We start from the raw sequence: 21,775 nt of genomic DNA, 5'->3' as shown, positions 1-21,775 counted from the left end.
GGGGGGGGGGGCGGGGGGAGGCGCTGGCACGTGTCTTAACTGAGAATCAGTGGATGCTAAAAAGTGAACGAGCAGCCAAGGAACATTGTCTCTTACTGTGCACCTGCTAAGTGCCAGGCACCTTACATGTACTTATTCTCATTTAACTTTCATAACTACCTACCCATTTAGCAGATGAGGAGATTAAAGCCCAGGAAAAAAGCCAAGGTCACTGGCTGGTACACTTAGAGCTAGGATTTCACCCCCCAACCCTCACCCCCGACTCATTCCAATAATTCTGATGCCATGTTCTTGCCTACTTGTTAGGTATCAAAAGAGCCTCCCAATACCTAACTAATCAAGACCTGTCCCTAGGAGCCTGAGGAAAGGAATCCTAGTAAAAAGCACCAGCTAGTTCCCACATCTTAAATGCACAGACGCCCTCCCACCCCAGGGACCCCACTCCCACCTCACCTGGGCTCCCTGTTCTTTCGCACCAGACTGACAAATGTGTCAATCTCTGCTGCAGTGATGTGTTTTTCCAGGAGTTTCCGATTATTGTGGAGCAGGGCAGTGATAGTGTCTTCAGCCAACACATCATAGCCAATCTGCTTCTGCATGAAGCCAAACTGCTTGGCTATATACTCCTTTTAGAGAGAGAAAAGAAAGGTCAGCAGGAAGGAGAAAAGACAACATGGTTAAGTTTAAAACAGGCAAAGCAGCAACGTTCCCTGGTGAGAATGACCACTCATAAGGGTAATTACAGCGGAGCAGAGCATCATTCTACAACTTTCTACTCTGGGTCAATAGCTGTAGACTCCCTCACATCCTTCATTTTACTAAACCTGCCATACAAATGTAATTAAGCAAAACATCCTGTGTTTACATATGGATATTTTATTAACTGCACAGTATAAATTTTAATCTAGTGACTTATTTTCTTTTTAAAGGTCAAAGGCTGTTTTTACCTCTGAATTTATTACTAATTCAAGAGGACTTAACTGTGCCCCATTGCTCTATGCTGCTGAATAAACACAGGGCAAGCCTACCTGGAATTTGGACCAATGCTACCCCATTTCATTTTCTTTATCTGGGTTAAAAATACATTTTTAAAAGTCAGTGGGTAGCACAAGACAGTCAGGAATACCTAAGATAATCAATTACGTTCGTGGAAAATATGAATACAACTTTTGCTTCTCTCTTTTGGGATCAGACATCACATTCCATAGAAATATCTGTGAACTCGAGGAAACCTCTGATGAATAGCTGCTTGTTTCTGTTCAAAGATATGTCCCTGCCCAGGACAGACTGCTTGCTCAAAGTTCAAGTGGCCCTTGAAACTTGCTTAATTTTTTTCCCATTAATTCCTAAATCCTGGAAACTATTCAGGATTAACCTGGTGAATACAGGCCATGTTTCTCAGCCTACACTCAGTAAGGATGCATGTTTGGGAATTCATCATCTGCCGTCTGACATAGGGTCTGTACACAACTAAGCAAAGCCGTCCAATCTAAGCAACAGCAAGGGAGACTGATTTAGTTTCCTCTTGTACAAGCAAAATGTCCTGGCACACCCTACAGACCCTGATATTCCTTTATCTGAAGATGGAAGAGAGGAGCAGTATGAAATCCCTCTGGCACTATTTGGGTATGTTTAATATCAACACACTGAAGTAACCACAGTTTGCTAACAAGGTTAAATTTCTAAAGCATTACTTAAGGTCAACACTACCTTTCTGATGACACAATAAAAACCTTTAACTACAAAGTTAAGTTTAGATTTAAAGACCAATTACAGAGGCAGGTGAAACCTTAAAAACAAAAGCCTCTTGCACCACAAGGCAGGGATAATTAACATAAAGTGACTGGAGTCAAGGTTACAATAAGCATCCTTTTGTATGTCTATAGCAGGGGTCCCCAACCTACGGTGAGTTGTATAACTATTTCATTATATATTACAATGTAATAATAATAAAGTACACAATAAATGTAATGCACTTGAATCATCGCAAAACCACCCCCCCCCGCCCCACCCCCTGGTCCATGGAAAAATTGTCTTCCATGAAAATGGTCCCTGTTGCCAAAAAGGTTGGGGACCACTGGTCTACAGGACTTCATGTAGTACAGGTTTTCTCAACCTCAGCACTACTGGCATTTTGGGCAGGATGAGTCTTTGTTGTGGAGGGATGTCCTGTGCATTGCTAGGTGTTTAAGAGCATCCCTTGTCTTTATCCACTAGATGCCAGTAGCATCTGCAAGTTAGAACACTCAAAAGGGTCTCCAGATATTGTCAAATGTCGATGGGGAACAAAAGTACCCCAACTGAGAACAAATGATGCAGCAACACAGTTCTCGGGTTTCCTTAGAATCTCATAGTTATTTGGAGCCCCCAAAGAGGTTAGAACTTTTATTTCATGGGAGAAAAACAACACACATATATATGTAGTATATACGTGTGTAAGTATATACACATACTATGTATACCTATGTATAACATACACATATCTATAGATAATGACTTAGAATATCATAAAACATAAGCCAGAACCAAAATAAAGAGAATGTTCCTAGCAAAGATGGAGGATAGAAGAGTGGGCAGGAGGAAGAGATTCCACTATATCTTTAATATAAACACACTGGATCATTTCACCCCCAAGCCTTAAGGGAATATGCCATTAAAAATACTACAAATGTGCCACCAACTCCAAAACAGAAATCTCATGGAAAGGTGGCTGCAGAAGGAGAATTCTCTGGTACCTTTTTCTTAAGGATTCTGTAATAATATTCTTCCTGGGCTTGCAAACAATCTGTGTTTCCTTTCCAAGAGCAAACAACCCTTAACTATTCTCTATCTCTTATATAAATATACACTTGATGCTTAAAATTCACGAGGAAAGTTCCTAAACCTCAGGGAGAAGACTGACAGTCACTTCCCATCAATCCTTAACCCCAACCTGGTTCTTCCTGTAGTCTTGCTGCGAGTGTCTCAGCACCCGGTAGCAGAGCCGGCAGATGTGTCTGAAGGGAGCGTGCCGCTGGTCCCCAAGCTCCTCCAGCCGGAGCATTGGGCCGTCGCCGCAGTCTGTGAAGGGCGCCTGTAGCAGCTTGAAGATCTGTTTGTGAAAGGAAAGAGTAAAACCTGCCATCATTTGGTGTTTCCAAACATCATTTGGTGTTTCCAAGGCTAAGCCTCTGTCTGGGAAGAATACAAGCTCAGTGGTGGCTGGACCAGGTGGGAAAGTTTCTCTAGCTAAACATACCAATAACCTGAAAACTATTCCGCCCATCAACTCAGACTGGTACTCGTGAATTTAATCTGTCTGGACCCGACCGGTCCTGACACACCTGATGGTGCAGTGCTTAGAGCAAAATGGTTAAGAGCACAGACTCTGGAATCGGCAGATTCTAGGTTAAAATCACACATCTTGTTCCTTCCTCGCAGTACAGATCATGGTCAAAGTAAACTTCCGTTTTCTCACCAGTAAAATGGCAAGAGTAATACCTACATCACAAGGGTGTTACAAGGATGAAAAGGGGGGTAACAAGCCTGACACACACTATCAATGAAGGCTCCTGCCACTGAATCAATTATTGTGGCCCCTCAAGGAATTGCTATCATAGAAATGTGCACCAAGCCAGAGATCTGATTTGGGAGTCATTGCACAAAACAGCTGCACATAATTTATTCTTGGACTTGAAATCCTTGTTGCAACATGATGCATTAATAAATTTTGACTATATCACAGAGCAAAAGCAGAAAGTATTCTCAAATCTCATGTTCCTAAAGGAAAACTGTGAGACTTGCCCTAATATGTTTCACTTTTAGCTTTGATGGCCAGAAATTTCCACACCAAGCTTGTGGGTCAATCTCAGTAGGTTTACAGAAAGATATGCATCTCTGTGCATTTCACCCAACCTGGATTTGGCACTTTCCTGCCTTCAATTTGTCTTTACAACAGTTTGTTTACATTGATTTCAAATAACACCATCTATGTATTTCTAGTAAACCACTACTCATTCTTTATGGAAAGATTTTGTGGTGATTTATAGGGTGCGCTGTAAGAGCCAATATAGGCCTTCCAAGTTTATCAAATACTCCAACTCTCCCAAACATAAAAAAAAAAAAAAAAACCTTAAGGACACATTGCACTTTATATATTTTTGAGGAAAATAAAGTTGTCAACTGACTGCTACTTGAGGTTCCTAACGGGTAAACTCTCACATGATTTATACTCAACAAGTATGGTAAAAATCAAACAGGCCAGGCACAGTGGCTCACGCCTGTAATCCTAGCACTCTGGGAGCCTGGGATGGGAGGATTTCTTGAGGCCGGGAGTTCAAGACCAGTCTGAGCAAGAGTAAGATCCCATCTCTACAAAAAATAGAAAAAAAATTAGCTGGGCATGATGGCGTGTGCCGGTACTACCAACTACTCAGGAGGCTGAGGCAGGAAGATGACCTGAGCCCAGGAGTTTGAGGTTGTAGTGAGCTTTGACGACACCACTGCACTTTAGTCTGGGCGACAGAGTGAGACTGTCTCCAAAAAAAAAAAAAATCAAACTGCGCTGTCAAGCCATGAAAAGACATGAAGGAACCTCCGATGCATATTACTATGTGACAGTCAATCTGAAAAGGCTACATACTTCATGATTCCAACTCCATCACATTCTGTAAAGGCAAACCATGGAGACAGTGAAAAGATTAATGGTCGCAAAAGGTTATTGGGGAGGAGGGATGAACAGGCAGAGCGCAGAGATTTGAGGGTGGTGAAACTATTGTGCATGATGCTATAATGGGGGTACATGTCATTATACACTTGTCCAAACCCACAGAATGCACACCGCCAAGAGTGAACCCCCATGTAAACTATGGGTTTGGGATGATGGGTTAATGTAGGTTCATCAATTGTAACAAATGGACCACCTTGATGCACGAATTTGATAGTGGGGGAGGCTGCGTATGTGTGGGGATGGGGGGCATTTGGGCCTCTCCTTACTTTACAATTTTTCTGTGAAATTAAAACTATTCTAAAAAATAAAATCTATTAAAACGGCAGTTGATCAAGCCTTCCAGGTGAGAATCTCTCCACAAGAGCAGTGATATCACTGACATCTTATGACACTACCTCCCCACATCATGTCTCACTGACCTGCTTGAGAATATTCTGTTCTCTCATCAGTTTCTGCCGTTCTCTGTTGGGTTTGGAAAAGACCACTTCAAGCACGTCTTGGCCAGAATTAGTTCCACCGGTGACAAAGTAAACCAAATCTTCCAGCAGCTTGGTTACAGACCTTAGGAGGAAAAAAGCTGTTAGAGACAGAAGTGTTCAACGTTCGACAGGCTGAAAGCTTCACCTCGGGAGCCTTCTGGACTGACAAACCAGTTAAGCCGGACCAGACCCATTCCTTCCAATTTCCTTGAAACTGACAACCAAGGCCAAGCACCAAAAAGAGTGAAATGCAGAAAACACATTATTGTCCACAAAAGGATGATCACCTTCACAAGACACCAGCTATCAAATTTTATCTCAGAGTAACCTCATCTCATGACATTTAGTAACATGGTTCTAGAGACCAAGGGTGAGCCAGAGAGAGAGAGAAAGACATCTTTACAACTTTAGAGATTCTCAAAAATTGAGTGCAAAAGTACTGTTTTTGGAAAATTACGAGCTGAAGCCACCCATAAATGCTAAGGCAGGCTGCCCTCCCACTCAGCTGTGCAGAGTCGCCACCCTCCCCCTCCATGAGGGCGGCCAGGAAGCCGCGGTGGGGAGGACGGCCGTGCTGGGCTTGCGGGGTGCTCACCTTCGTTCATTCTGGGTGATGGTGCCCTTCTCCAGCTTCCCAGCGATGGAGCCCAGCACCTTGCTGGCATCATTGGCAAAGTCCAGGTCCCGAACTTCAGCAGGAGAAACTGGAACTATGGCGAAGGCTTCCTTATCCTCCTTCACGGGGGAGGTGCCAATCTGAAATTCAAGGTGGCCTTTGTGAGACAGTCTCTCGGATGCAGAGGGTAAGACATTAATCAAACACTGTACTTATGGGATATTGGGCAATTCAAAAAACATGGGGCTATCTTGCAGTTAAAATAACACAGGAAAACATGTGGAAGGACGTACTCCAAATGGTTAACAATTATCATCTCTGGAAATTGGTATTATGGGGACCAGTGAGGCAGGAAAGGGAATGCTATTATCATTTTGCGACTTCATTTATCACAGGGAACATGTAAGGTTCTTGTAATTAAAGATGTCTACATAGAAATATACAGATAAAAAGCAAATATGGCAAATGGTAATTACTGACTCTAAGTGGGGAGTATCATAAGGATAGACACCATTCTTCCAACTTTTCTATAAACCCGAAAATGTTCATGAAAGTAGAAGAAAAAAATCCCATAATCTTCTCCAATGCCACATCAAAAGAACAGTTCTGTTTGAGTATACTTCCCTTTTTTAAAACAAAAACCCCACGTGTGTATAATTATGCTCTACGCACCTGGAGACAGTGGGGAAGGAAAGGTAGGGAGAGAAAGTAAAGGGACTGAGAGAACGTTCAAGAAATAAAAGTGTAGATTGCAATACATAGAGAAATAAATAATAAGGATTGGGGAAAATCAACTAGACATTTGATATGCCTCAGGGCACAAGCAAACATTCCCCCAGCCAAAAGCATTCTTGAGACAGTCATGAAATCCTGACAATTGCTCAACCACTAGGGCAGGAGCCATGGAATAAAATAAAAGGTTCTGGTTATTTCAAAAGCCCTGAGCTTGCTTCACTCAGGTCTCTTGGAGAGAATTTTTTCGTTGCATTCAAGTCTGGCATGACCACACTCTTGCCAAAGCAACAAGAACTCACAGCGCCACACTCCCTGGCCTGTCTTCAAAGGAGCCCTTTCATCAGGGAACATGAGACCAAGGAGAGGCGGCCAAGTTCTGGGACTTACTTTCAACATCACGGGTTTTTCTTCTTCCTTGTCGATAGGAATATTTGTGCTGTGAACCCAGGTATTAGTACACAGGTGTCTGAGTCGAACATAGGAGTTCCTAAAGGGAAAAAACGAAGGGTCTTAGGGACAGGAATATTTAGGTTTACTCCACAGTCCTGGGTCTAGAATTTATTTTATCAAAATAGCAAGGAATGCCAAAATGCTTTATATAACTTAGGAACAAATGGTTCTGGGCCAAGTTACCTTCTGAGGCACTTAAGATAGAAAACGATTCACAGTGACTCTAAGGCTGTATTTCCAAATACAAGATCATACCCTGTAAATGAGCATCTCAGCACAGACTGACCATCACACAGAGCAACATAAAGTACTTACTGAGTTGATCACAAGAGATAATAAAGCAGTGACTGGAATTTTATATGGATCAATAAAACAAAAAAGTGAAATCACGAATTTCACTTGGGAAAAATGAGTAAATATTTACTAATCTTGTGGTAGTAAAAGACTTTTGAACCATGTAACAAAATATAAGATTTCTAAATTTTATTTTTTAATAGACCCCATGGAGAACTGTAAGATTCCTAAATTTTAAAAGTAAAAGATGGATAAACCTTACTAAATAGTTTAAGGTTTATATCATCTGTACAGCAAAAAAAAAAAAAAAAAAAGTCACGAACAAAGTTGAAAGAAAAACCTTAGGCCAGGTATGGTGACTCACACCTAAAATCAATACTTTGGGAGGCTGAAGCAGGAGGATCACTTGAGGCCAGGAGTTTGAGCCTGGAAAACATAGTGAGACCCCACTCTACAAAAATTTTAAATTAGCCAGGTGTGGCGGTACACACCTATAGTCCCAGCTACTCGGGAGGCTGAGGCAGGAGAACATTTAGCCCAGGAGTTCAAGGTTACAGTGAGCTATAACAGCACCAGTGCACTCTATCCTTTAAAAACAACAACAACAAAAAACCCTCTAGCATAAAAACGTTACTAAATCCACACATATTATAAAGAGCTTTAAAAAATCAGTAAGAAAACATGAATATTGGAAATGAAAACTGGACAAGAACATGGATCAGTAATTTAGTAATGAAATACCAATGGCCAATCAATGGCAGCATTCAACCTTACATACATTTTATACACATTAAAACAATGTATCATTTTATTGTATTATATTCCAAAGATCTTAACTGATAAAACCCATTATCAACACAAACTTGGAGAAATAAGTTCTCGTGTGCATTGCTGGTGAGAGTGTAATCAGCTAAAACCACGGAAAGGAGTCTGGCACTTTGTATGTAACATATAAAATATATAATGTGTAAAACGTGTCTGTCATTTCATCTAGCAATCCCATTATTGGATATTTTTCCTTAAGAGATGATAGCACAGGTATGAAATGAGGCACAAAGATGTTCAACAAAAAATTATTTATAATAGTAAAAACCTGTAAACAATCCAATGCCTCAATAATGGTCTAGTTAATTATAAGTGCATACAAATGGAATACTACAGTTATTTAAAATGATGATAATCAAGACTCATTTACTTGGAAATATATAAAAAATATTCAGTAAAAAAAAATTTTTTAAAAAATAGTATATGATCCCATTTATAATAAATTATATAGTCATCTCCGTATACTCAGAGACCTGTCTGAAAGTACATAAACCAAAATGTTACCAGTAGTTACTTCTGAATAGTTGAATTGTATGTGATTTTTTATTTGCTTCTTTGTTCTCCATGAGGTTTTAAAACGTTGTTGCTGTTTCTTTTCACAGTGAGTGTGAATCATTTTTACAATGTTTTTCAATTTTGCTTGTCTTCTGAAGAACTAGTAGAAATAATGACATAATTCTCGTGCTTAAAAAACCTACCATCCCAGGAGTGAGAGCAGGTCAGTGCACACCAGGCAATCGTAAATAACGGACACACAGCAAAGAGCGCTACCTTGGGAGATAGTCAAGGAACACTCAAAAGAGTCACAAAAGTTTTCTGTTACAGAAAACTTGAGCTGGAACTTTAAACGTTGGTGGGGCAGGGGCAGAGAAAAGAGAATGCAAGTTTTTGCACTAAAAAGCATTTAGAACAACGGCGTACCATGCTCACGAGAAAGGGCAACAAGATGGAACCAGTCATACCTCTTCAGTAGATCCCTTCTTTTCCCCACGGTAACTGTTCTGAACATTGTAAGTTAGGCCAGGAGAGGGCAACCATAGTGATATTTACTTGACTAGCATAAATATAAGTTAAACAACATGAACAAGATATTTGACAAAGAGATTTGCATTTTTTATTCTGAGTGACTTGAATTCATTTCCATCTTTTCAAAGTATTACCAGTGCTCAGGGCTTAGCTTTTAATTGGATGATTACGTTCCATAGAGTTCTATGTCGAATTTCATTTAAGACACAAAAGGACATTCTGTCAATTCCTCCAAAGACCCATTCCCAATCCTTAACTCAAAAGCCATGACATCAGGACAATTCCAAAAGAGCCACAGAGCTGGATGCTCTCCCAATGTTCACTTGACGCACACAATTTACATATGCTACAATTTTATAATCTTGTTTAGTATATCCAGGATTTGCCATTATTTCTTTCACTTTGGTTCTGAAAGATTCTTTTAACTACGACTATTACAAAACTGCCTTTGCTTGTAACATTTTATGGATATTCATATATCTAACCCTAGACTTTCTGATCTTTAAAGGAGCAAAATTTAACACAACTTAAGATGGAGAGAAATGAGTGTATTGCACCTAAGGTTTTTTTATGACTCCACAGGATCAATGAACACGATACCCTGCTCTCTTCTGGCTCTGAAGTTGGTGGCCAAGGGCAAGAATGAATAAAAATTCATTCCAAGCAAACACAGCAAAGACCCAATCCAAGATCGTAAGTGAACACACTGGTCGACCATGCCAGATGCTTTTTCCTGGGTGATCACAAAGATTTTCCTGCTTCTGAGTTTTGAATCAGTCTGAGGACAACTCCCCACAAAGAAAGTTTGCCAAGAAAAAACAGTAATGAATGGAGAGAATATGGAAGCAGGGGGTCTCCAACCTGGTCAGTCGGCTGACCCAGAAACTTAAACTTTCCCTTCCCACAGGATCATGGGGATCGCTTCCAACCCACTGGGGAACATGGCCAAGCAGCACCTCGCTCCCTCTTTGCCAAGAGTATGCCAGGAAGCATCTTCTGATGGAACAATGTGATAATTTAAATGACATGCTTCTGTTCTTTTCCTGACAAACTAAACCATTTAGCATATTATATAAATGTCATTCCCGTCTTCTGGGATCCTAAGAAAAATTCATTAAATAACTTCCAGAATAGAGAACACAACATATGGAAACAATTACTTAAACTGAAATGCAATTGGGTTCTACAGACCTAAAGTAGCTAGGTAATAAGGAGGAAGTCAATGAAAAGGGAAGCTTTTAAAAAGCTACATGCTCTGCTTCAAATCATATAAGCCATGGTCAGGCTGCATATACTGGCCCTGATTCTCCTGGCATAAGCAATTTTAAAAATCATACCTTGGGACAAGGCTGTCACCTCCACGGAGAGTGGTGGGGTCTAGCTCAAAAATGGAGGAGATGTCATTGCCCTCGGGCACAGAGACCAGGGAGTACACCATCTTTTCTTGGGCATTTCGTAACCTGCTTCGAGATGCATCCTGATCAGGGTCCACCTGAGAAGGAAAAGTCATCGAATCAAGAATTCTGCATGCCAAACCTCTTCACTCACTACAGTTACTCCACAATCCACGGGAACAGAGAAGAAACGCTAGTGAGTGTCAACAGTTGGCAGGAAAAGGACCACAGTGTCAGAGCAGTCCCAGAAGATGATAACTGGCCTTGTGAGCCAAGGATCTTGACTCTCTACCTCCTCGTGTTGCGATAAAAATGTGTCAACAGCGTGGAGTTAACAACAATCGATGGCCGAGGAAAGAGCTCGTGGTGATAAAGGACTCCACAGGGCCACACCCATCTGCACAGCTGCGGGAGGGGGACGCGCGTTGAGGAAACTTATCCCGTGGATTTGGTCATGGGCAGTTGTGTGAATCTATGGTGATAACTCTCTGCTGACAATATGATACATACAGCTACTTCCCAGGAGACAAAAATAAAAGAAACTTGAGTCCAAGTGTTCGTAAGCAGCGATCTCAGCGTGGCCAAAAAATAAATTATTTGAGAAGTCAGCCTACCCCTGGAAAAAATGTCCATAATTAATTGGGAGGGCGGCTGATGACAACTCGGACAAGAAGGGCCTCTCCAGCTGCATCAGGGATTTGGCGGAGACTGCAGAAAATGTGAGTGAAAGCTGGTGCACGGTGACGGTGACCGGAGCTTTCCCAAGCGGCTGGGAAAGCACGTTCTAGGAGCCAGAGCCCGTCTATCTGCCTGAGGAGATTTAAGGGGAGGGCTTCGACTAGGCGCTGGCTCTGGGACGCTCTGCCGGCTCCCTCCGTGCTGTCGCTCTCGGGGGACTATTCTCAACCCCTGACGCGCCTGCAGGGTGACAGCATCCACCTGCATCTGCTGGGAAACCACACTGTCTTTGTCACTGGCTCGCTTTTCTTAGGCCGAAGCCCTGCCTCCTTTCCAAACTGGGAGGCGGGAGAGGTCACCAGGAAAACAAAAGAATCCAGAACAGCAAATGAAAGCAAAGGCTAAGGGGACAGCCTGAGACCTAACTCCGGGGGCCTTAGAGGTGGGAGCGCAGCTGCAGTCTGCTCTCTCCGCTCAGCAGTGGCCACAACTTCTGTCTGTAAATTTGAAAATATATATATATACAAAATAGTTCTTTTAATACCCAAAACCTCTGTTTCTTCCTTGCTCCACGCATTCTCCTCTATAACTCGTACCTCTACCTAAACAAACCCCAGACCCTTTATTCTAGTTACGCAAAAATAAGAGTCGACTAGAGAGCAACAGAACACCTCTACAGCCTCAGTTCGGGAAAGATCTTTGAACGTTTGTTCTCTCCTCACTACCTGGCAAAGTGCTCCCCATAGTACTTTCAGAATAAACTCTGACCCGAGGATGGTCTGAGACACAGGGCTCGGCCACAGGCTGGCAGTTAAACAGCGGAGACCTGCGGGGAGTCTGGAGGAAAATTACAATCGCATTAAGTCCACTGTGTCTGGAGAGTGACTGAGAAACCGCAGCCTCACACGCTTGCAGTGTGCAGTCGGCGTTTGCCACCTAGTGGGAGGAAAGGCACATGTGCAAGAGCCCGCACTTGAGGGTGCTCAGTTTAGAAGGACAAGCACAACAGAGCTGAATGGGGTCTGAGGCAAACACCACGGCACTGGATGCCAGTCTCGGGGAAGCCAGTGAGCAGGGTAGAACGGGGTGCTCCCTCTCCCACGTGTAAACAACTCTAGGTTTTCCAGCCAAGTTTCCCAGCCACAAAGAGGGTGAAGGGCACAGGAGTCTCTCAATATTAACACGCATCCCTCCTCCACAGGCAGACCACAGTCTGAGCTGTAGGGGAGTAGCCAGACCAATGAAATCTAGATCTGCCTGATCTTGGACAATTTAAAACATGCCATTTATACAGATGAAAGCATTGAGGCTCAGAGAGGGAAAGTAACTTGCCCAAGGTCACACAGCTCATAAGTGGTAGGTCTGGTATTTAAACCCAGGTCCGTCTTCTCCCCCATCCTGCTTTTCATCACTCTGCTCTTCCTCCTACACTGCAAATGCCAGTCTTCCCTCACACACCAAAGGGTCAGGGGAGCAGCCCCATAGCTCCCAGAGCACAAGATGCACTCAGACACCAGCTGTCACCGAATGAAGCCAGGGCTTGCTCAACCTCAGAGGTGACACTTCCTCTGTGTTCCCTTAGACAGCAGCATGGAGACCACTGGATACAAGTCACACAAGGGTAGTTCCTTCTCTTGAAATAAAGAAGGTGCGAGGGACAAGAATTGCTTTAGGACACATAACGCCTCTGCCAGTGCAAGTGTTCAAGCAGTAACTCCATGAATGCCGTGCAGAGTGGGTTTGCAAGAGCGTTGACAGAAACTCCTTGCGCACCGACACGAAGTGGGACTAGGTCAGTGTTTCCCCAGACATACTAACCGTGGGAGGAAAGCTTTCACAATGGACTCCCAAAGTGAGGATGATGAGGGTAAAAGAAGGAAGGTGAGTCTCAGGCGCTCCAGCAAGGGGCAGAAAAAGGAGGAGAAGCTCCCCAGCGAGTCCCCCAACCAGCAGCCCTCAGCTGTGACTCCCCCGCGTCTCCTGCAAAACTCACGTTCGTCCCAAACACAACTGGACGGTAACTGTGACTGCAGGATTCACAACGCTTCCCAAGGACAACGACATTTTGAATTATTTCCACTCCAGCCCTCTCCATTCATGTGCCTATGTCAAAGTCCTTCCAATTTTTTAAAAACTTAAAACAAAGGAAAAAAAGAAATACCCTCAATACTGCCTACCATATCCACTACTGAGATCATCACACAGACACATATGTCAAATAGAGCAATATCTACTTGGTTTTTCACTTTGTTGGGTTTGTTTTTTATCCTAGACCAGAATCAGGCACTCCACAAGAAAACTGTTTTACTTATACCCACCATTTCCACGTAACACAACCACTGCCTTCCTGAACCCCAAGTGCCTACACAGCAGCAGAACTTGGCCACAGGGTCTCCACGGAAAATTCCACTTGGCATTAATATTCCACAAACCACGTTATAAACAAAAGCCTATTTCTGACTTTGCAGAAAGCAAGGACAGAAAAGATAACTGAGTGTCTACTCAGACGCCAGGTGCACCACACCTGTGTCACCTGAACAGTCTCAGTGACACTACCCACCTCACACGATTATTCCTTGAAAAATCAGAGTGAGTCATAGGTTGAGGTCAACAGCAGTAAGATGAGTGTTTGTAAAAGGCCAACTTCTACATGGGCCGTCACTGTCTCCAAGCCAGCAGTATTCCAAGTGATACTGCAAACTTTTCCAATTCGGAGGCAGAGAACCCTCGACCAGGCACACAGAAGCAGCACCACGACCAACAGACCCTTGGATCAATCAGGACGCAAAGGGATATGATCCCCCTCAAGGGAAGAAAAGAACATGACCCTCTTTTAAGGCAGCAGGTTTCTCCTTCCCCAGCACTCAATGGCCACAGTGACAGTTTCTTAAATGGGGTTCCAGGTCATTTGGCCTCACCCTACGGGATGAAGACAGGAAGGCTCTTGCCCATACTTACTGAGGGCTGATACTCCAGGCATTCTTCCTCAAAGTCAGGGTCTACCTGATGAAAAAGAATCATTAGGAAATTAAAACATCCATTGCTTTGTCAAGGACTGGGCCCCACTTGCAGGAGACTTCCAGGCCTGCAAACATCCTTGAACAGCTAAGAACTTGTCCCTTCCCTCTGTTCATGAAAACAGCATGCTACAACAATGACACATGTCACATGGGTACAACACACATGGAACAATCTACCAGTCACCAACAGACGTCTCTCAAGTGTAGACGGAGAAACACAATGAATTCACCAGCAAAGCAACAGTTAAAAGTCTGAGATAAATACAAGATCAATACACAGTCAATGATGATCCTGCTTATTTTTAGTTAAAAAAAATTTTAGTTCTCCAGAAAGAGCTACATTAGCCTCAAAACATAACAGATAACACAATCACCATTAGTCTTTGGCACACCAAATAAATCAACATTTTTGACAGATGATTAGTTGGGTCCACGATTCCCCCACGGCTCCATCTTAAATCTAAACTTAGACTTGATCTTCAGTTCTTAACCATTTCAAAACTGTCATTCATACACATATCAGGCACCCCGGGGATGAACACATTTAGATTTCAGCATTCCTCAGGTTGGTCGCAGAAGCCGTCGGACGCCCACGTGTCACCCTGGAAATCTCTGAGTGGTCTCACCAATGGTGCCAGACAACAGGAAGGGTCTTTTGATGTACGACTAGAATCTGACATGAATATGCATCATACATCTTCCAGCAGATCAGAGTAAAACTCAGCATCTGTCACAGTAGGATGGCTCCTTAATTTGATACGGAAATTAAAATTCCTCCTATCCTTCAGTACTGAGTCTTTCCTGTCCTCAAAAACCCTTCACAGACATTAAAGTTAATTTCTGTGATTTCTGACATTCCTACAAGTAAAAGATAAGCCCCTGTCTATTTCCCTCATGCTCTGAGTAATCAGATTTCTTTATAAAATTGTCTAACTGTACACGTCTTAAAGCTTCCAGGCTTCCGACTTTACATACCAGGTTTCCGCTGCAGCCGAGACTCAGTTACTCACGTTAGCAGTGGGGCTGGCAGGTAAGATGTGGGGAGGGAAGTATGCAAGAGCAAAACAGAAAGAAAATTCTAAAAGCCTATATTGGCATTATTTTCTGTCTAGAAGTCCAATGCGCTGTCCATCATGCCACAGAGCCAGGTAGATTGGCATTATTTTCTAATTACTTTCTCCCCATATCTTGATCAGAATCCCTGTCAAGTCCTAAAATGTGGTTATAATTTTTGCCTCTTTCTTTCTAGGGAAATGAGGCAGAACGAAACAGAAAAACAAGAGAAAAAGCAAGGTGACTATTTCCCTAAGTCTTTAGATACCCAATGGCTACAGGAGAGTGAGGAAAAGGTGGTTAGTTAGGTGCATCAGCCTTGAAAGAGAAAACCATGGGTGCTGCTACTTACCTCTGCTGCTAAGTAATGCCCTGTGGCCAGGTGTTTGAAACGGAAGAGGCTGTTCCAATAACCAGCTCCGCCCCGACATGGGTCATGCTGGACCACCTGCAAAAAAGAACAATGATCACCAGGAGGTGATGAAATATCAACCCATACTCAGGATGACACTGAATCTGAGACATCACAAGTCACAGTTCAGGAGTGGTATTTACAAGCTGGAAAAGAAAAAATCAGCATCTTCCAACAAACTCCCTGCAAGTGTCACATGTAACAACCAAATTCAGACATATGGGAGTACTAAATAATGTCTCTCCAAAGAAGAGTTAGTGTCTCCCAGTTAACATGGCCAAATAAAGAACAAGAAAGCTGAAAGCTCAACGTTCCCAGAGCTCACATGGGGCTGGGAGGTGCCCTGGTTCGGACAGGCCAAAGCAGAGAGACCCTGGGGAACACCTTGGCCATTAACAGAGACATCAAAAGGGTCCCACTTTAGAAGTAGGGCTAACCTAGCCCCAAATTAAGGCTACACTACACTTGACCTAATGAAGCTTGAAAACGAGCCTCCAAAGGATCAAATTGATCCACAAGTAACTTTACTAACAAAACAGAAAAATTCAGTACTCTTTAAAGGAAAAACAGATTCCAGACACTCAGTGAAATCCAGCAAGATACACACACACACACACACACACACACACACACACAGAGCACATGGTAATCTGATTAATGTGAATCAGAAATAAAAAAATCTTTAAAGCAATGGCTGGGGGAGGCCGTGTGGGAGCGACACTATATAGAGAACAAAGATTTTTAAAACCCACTTAATTAGTATCAGAAACAACGCAAGCCAAAAGACAGTGGATCCAAATCTTTAAAGCACAGAAAGAAAACCTATCTGCCCAGAATTCTATATCCAACAAAAACATCCTTCAGAAATGAAAGCCATGCGGAGAAACTGTGACCCTAGCACACTGCTGGGGGAATATAAAACGGTGCGACCACTTCGGAAGACAGCCTGGAGTTACTACACAAACCCCAATCCCACTCTCAAGGGGCTTGAGAACACACATCTACACACAAACTTGTACATGAATATTTGTAGCAGCATTATTCACAAGAGCCAAAAAGTGGAAATAATCCAAATGCTGTTGAATGATAAATGGGTAAATAAAATATGGTACAGCCATACAATGGAATATTATTTGACAATAAAAATAAATGAGTACTCATAAATGTGGCAATATGGATGAACTCTGAAAATATTACCTGCTATGGTCTGAATGTTTGTGTCTCCTTGCCAAAATTCCTATGTTAAAACCTAACCACCAAGGTCATGGTGTTAGGAGATGGCTTTGGGAGGTGATTAGGTTATGAGTGGGCAAAGCTTTCATGGATGGGGGCAGTGCCCTTATGAAAAGAGACTCAGGAGAGCTCCCTAACTCTCTTTCTGCCATGTGAGGACACAGCAGATGAACCAGGAAGTTGGCCCTCACCAGACACTGAATCTGCCGGTGCCTTGATCTTGGACTTCCAGCCTGCAGAAATGTGAAAAATAAATTTCTGATGTTTGTGGTGTTTTGCTATAGCAGTCTGAATTAGACCAAGACATTACCCTAGGTAAAAGAAGTCCGATACAAGGGTCCACATGTTGTAGGATTCCATTTACACAAAACGTCCAGCATAAGCAAATCTACAGAGCTAGAAAATAGATTAGCTATCAAGGGCGGCAGGGTGGGGAAGTTTTAAGGGAAAACAGGGAGTGACTGCTAATGAGAAGAGAGTTTCTTTGGGAATGAAAAAAATGTTCTAAAATTGGCCGGGCGCGGTGGCTCATGCCTGTAATCCTAGCACTCTGGGAGGCCGAGGCGGGTGGATTGCTCAAGGTCAGGAGTTCGAGACCAGCCTGAGCGAGACCCCGTCTCTACTAAAAATAGAAAGACATTATATGGACAACTAAAAATCTATATAGAAAAAATTAGCCGGGCATAGTGGCGCATGCCTGTAGTCCCAGCTACTCGGGAGGCTGAGGCAGTAGGATCGCTTAAGCCGAGGAGTCTGAGGTTGCTGTGAGCTAAGCTGACGCCACGGCACTCACTCTAGCCTGGGCAACAAAGTGAGACTCTGTCTCAACAAAAAAAAAAAAAAAAAAAAAAAAAATGTTCTAAAATTTACTGTGTCAATAGTCACACAACCCTGTACATCTACTAAAACCCACTGAACTGTACATTTTATGTGTGTGAATGGTGTGGTAATGTGAAGTGTAGCCCCATGAAGCTGTTACTTTAAAAAAAGGAAAATAAACAGATTTTTTTTAAGTGAAGGTGAAATAAAGATATTCTCACACAAATGAGAGCTGAGGGGATTTGTCATTGGCAGATCTGCACCACAAGAAATGACAAAGGAAGTTCTTGAGGCTGAAGAAATGAAAATGGATGAAAACCTGGATCTATACCAAGGAATTAAGAGCTAGGAATAATTACATGGGTAAATATACAAGACTACCATTCTCTCGTTTTTACATGCCTTTGAAATATAAGTGACTATTTAAACAAGGCAAAATAAAAATGCACTGGGAGGTTTATGCCATATGTAGTAGTAAAACGTATGACAATAACAACAAAAAGGACAGGAGGGAAAAGAGAAGTACACCATTAAGGGTTCTTCTGTCATATGTAAACAATAGGGTATGATATGAAGTTGACTGCAATACGCTACAGAAGTGTAATATAGACCCTAGATCACAACTAAAAATATAGAATACATGGTGTTGTCTTCCTTATTTTCCAGAATCTGCCAAAAAAAAAAAAAAAAAAATTAAAAAGAGAGACAGTCAATGTGTTTTCCTAGGAAATTCAAGCGGAAAAACTGGCAGGAAACAACCTTTCAAAGAATCAGAATTAGACAGCTGCTACTTCTCAGAAGAAAAAAAAAAATACAAAATGCTCTGAAGTGGACTGTCAAGTAAAGTACCTAAATTTTTAGGAGTCCATACCTCAAAAACCTCTCCACAGAAAGTCACCATATTTTATTCATTTCAATGTTGAGTGAGACATAGTACTTGCTTTTAAGGTACTAAAGTCAGCCACAGTGACTTCTGTAGGGTTTTGGTATTTCTAAATTTCTTCAGTTTATAACAGCACATTAAAGGAAGGTATAAAGTTGTTTATAAAATGATGTCAACTATGTAAAAATATCTTGTTCATAGAACTCCATGGAACTGGGCATATTAAGTTAATGAAACGGCAGCTCACTTCTTCCCGTTTTCTCAATTTTCAATTTTTCCCATTTTGCATTAACTTGGGAAGATGAGAAAGTCTCCCCCCATTTTTTTGCAACAGTATCCAAATCACACATGAGAAGTGTTTCTGAGAGGTAGTTTTGAATGTACTAAAAACTCTATGGCGAGGACCATAGGGACATCAATGATCAAAGACAAAGTTCGAGACCAGGTTCTAGCTCTCAAGGAGTTTATAATCTAGCAGGATGGGCAGGTCCTTACGATAACTAGAGGGCAAATGCCATGAGCGTAGAGAGGAGGAAAAGGGATAGAGGGTGGAAATTAACAAAAACTTCATATGGATTCCTTTTTATCATGTCAACTGTAGAAACTTTTCTATACCATGGCCAAGATGAACTTATGACAATTTCCATGTTAAAAGAGTGTTGAGACAATTTTAAACATAGCCAAAATATTTGAGTAAGATGGCACTACGCACCTATCAAAATGACTAAATTGAAAAGACTGACCATCCCATGTGTTGGTAAGGATGTGGAAGAACTGCAATTCTCATACGTTGCTGGTGAGAATGTAAAATGGTCCATTCACTTTGGAAAACAGTTTGGCAGTTTCTTAATTAGCTCAGCATGAACCTACCATATGACCCAGCTATTCCACTCTAGGTTATCTTGCCAGGAGGAATGAAAGGAAAGCTTAAGTCCATACTTAAGCTTGGACACAAATGTCCCTAGAAGCTTTATTTGTAATAGTCAGAAACTGGGAGCAACTCAAATGTCCATCGACAGGTGAACATATTAACTGTGGGACATCCATGTGATAGAACACGGAGCAGGAACAGAGAGGAATTTGCGATCTGATACACATAACAACATGGGTGAATCTTCAAATAATTAGGCTGAGTGGGAAAAAAATCAGACCAAACAAAGACTATGTACTGTGTGATTTCATTTATATCAAGTTCAAGAACAGGCACTACTAACTTACAGAGATAGACCCCAAATTAGCGGTTCTCTCTCCAAGAGGAAAACAAGGACACTGCCTGGAAAAGGGCTCAAAAGACCTTTGGGGTGCAGCTATTGTTCTGTTTCTCGGTCTGCGTGCTGGTTACATGGCTGAATGTATTTGTAAAGATTCACTGAGCTGGCACTTTTGACTTGGGCACTTCACGGTAGGTCAGCTAGACGGCAGTTGAAACATAACACAGCTGAAGCTAGGGAGGAGGAAGAGAGGCAGCGAACAGAGAAACACACCTACGAGAGGAAGACCCGGGTGAGGAACTGAACTCCACATTAGTCCACGCTCTCGTTGCCTCTGTCATCAAGCACTCAAACTATTTCCTTCTCGGTCCTGCGATTCTAGTCTCTCCTTTCAATAATCTACACGCCGTGGGCAGAATCTCCTATCTTCTTTAAGTAGCACACTGATTGTGTTACTCTCTTGCTCAAAACAACTTTCCACATTTTTCCCCTTGCCTATAAATTAAATCCCAACTTTCTACAGCCTGGATATATGGCTCCTGTCTCCAAACAATTTCTGTTTTATTTCTCACGCCTGTCCTGTTCTCCTCACCAAATGGCTACTGACTTTTATCCCAAGGCTGCCTCCTATTTCCAATTCTGTGCCATTCTCTTACAGGAAGTGAACTACTCCATTCACCTCTTCCTTCTGAAATGCAGATCGCCCTGCAAGCACCACCTGTCTCCCTAAGAAAGTCTTCCTTAATCCCTCACACAGCCAGTTCTTCCCTCACTGAAACTCCTGGGCATGTGCAACGTGCCTCTTGTCACCTCTCCAGTCCTGCTGTGTTCCAGTTATCTTGGTGCATAATTTTTTCATTTCCATCCCATCACCTGACATGGGAGTCACCTATCTATCATGTCAAGTAGACACTTGATTAAATGTTGTTGTGCCAGATAAACAAGCAAGGGAGAGAAAAAAATAGAAGACATAATTAGATGTCCCAGGGAAAGAATTTTCCAATTTCACTTTTGAGTTTGCTTCCAAAGTAGATAATATTTTCCTCCACGAAAACATCCGGCACCCTTTTGATATGTCGTGATGCACTCACTGTGCTACCTCATTCCAACCCATTTTGGGGATGGAGTGGGCATAAGCACCTGTTGTGACTTACATGCGCGCGCGCACACACACATATACACACACACACACACACACACACACACACAGCGTATCTACAGGTTCATGTCCTAGAAGCCCACAGGCCCTTTTCCCTGCTCTCCACCCTACCGCTCACCTCCACCTCCCACAGGGCTTTGGAGCTGGTGGCAGACGTGGCTGACTGCCGGCCTGTGGTTCGCAGGAAGACGTGCTGCTTCTTCCTGTGCTCGTCACAGGTGAGAAACTTCTCCTGCTCTGCGTGGAACAGCCTCACCACGTCACCCTGCAAATCAACGCAAGGAGGAATTAAGGAAAAATGAGCTTAAAAAGAGGACTAAACTTCTGCCCCAAGAAGAGCTAAGTAGCAAAAAGCTGCTGGCCCAAAAAGCATCCAACTTACTCCCTTTAATATGTCATCTTTGTTATCACTCCATTTCATGAAAAGGACAATTTTCCAGCTTGTGTTGCAGTTGACAGAATTGACCTAGAAAACAAATTGGAGTCATTTTTTCACATACCCCTCACAGCAACTACGACATCCAGCCCCCAAATTCCTTACTGTAGCCCAAGAAAGTATGGCTGAGCTCCAGCCTAAAACCCCGAAGACTGACACCATTAAGATCACAGCACCTGCAAATTCCACTGGCCTATTAGAAGTGCTCAGCAATAAATGGTTCATTTGCACCAATCACTACGTACGCTCCAAGCATGACTAATGGAACCAACCTTCTCCTGCCCTACTGGAATGGTATTTTCCTTTTCTTCCAAGTCTCTTGTTCTACAGCTAGAAGGTAAAGT

General features: G+C 42.6%; 1 protein-coding gene across 1 annotated transcript in view; it reads right to left on the bottom strand.

Annotated features, from left to right (window-relative positions):
• ITPR1 (inositol 1,4,5-trisphosphate receptor type 1) overlaps positions 1-21,775 on the bottom strand; it is a 320,526-nt gene that overhangs the window by 169,558 nt on the left and 129,193 nt on the right. The window contains exons 9-18 of the mRNA XM_069476048.1: positions 21,378-21,461; positions 21,114-21,260; positions 15,631-15,726; positions 14,164-14,208; positions 10,471-10,625; positions 6,926-7,025; positions 5,783-5,943; positions 5,128-5,269; positions 2,933-3,091; positions 454-626 (exon numbers count right to left, since the gene is read on the bottom strand). Of these exons, the coding sequence (XP_069332149.1) occupies positions 454-626; positions 2,933-3,091; positions 5,128-5,269; positions 5,783-5,943; positions 6,926-7,025; positions 10,471-10,625; positions 14,164-14,208; positions 15,631-15,726; positions 21,114-21,260; positions 21,378-21,461 (1,262 nt within the window). The remainder of the gene's footprint in view (positions 1-453; positions 627-2,932; positions 3,092-5,127; positions 5,270-5,782; positions 5,944-6,925; positions 7,026-10,470; positions 10,626-14,163; positions 14,209-15,630; positions 15,727-21,113; positions 21,261-21,377; positions 21,462-21,775) is intronic.

The sequence above is a fragment of the Eulemur rufifrons genome, chromosome 7, assembly GCF_041146395.1.
Source record: "Eulemur rufifrons isolate Redbay chromosome 7, OSU_ERuf_1, whole genome shotgun sequence".
Taxonomy (NCBI): domain Eukaryota; kingdom Metazoa; phylum Chordata; class Mammalia; order Primates; family Lemuridae; genus Eulemur; species Eulemur rufifrons.
The sequence above is the reverse complement of the archived record's forward strand: the minus strand, read 5'-3'. Positions and strand labels throughout refer to the sequence as shown.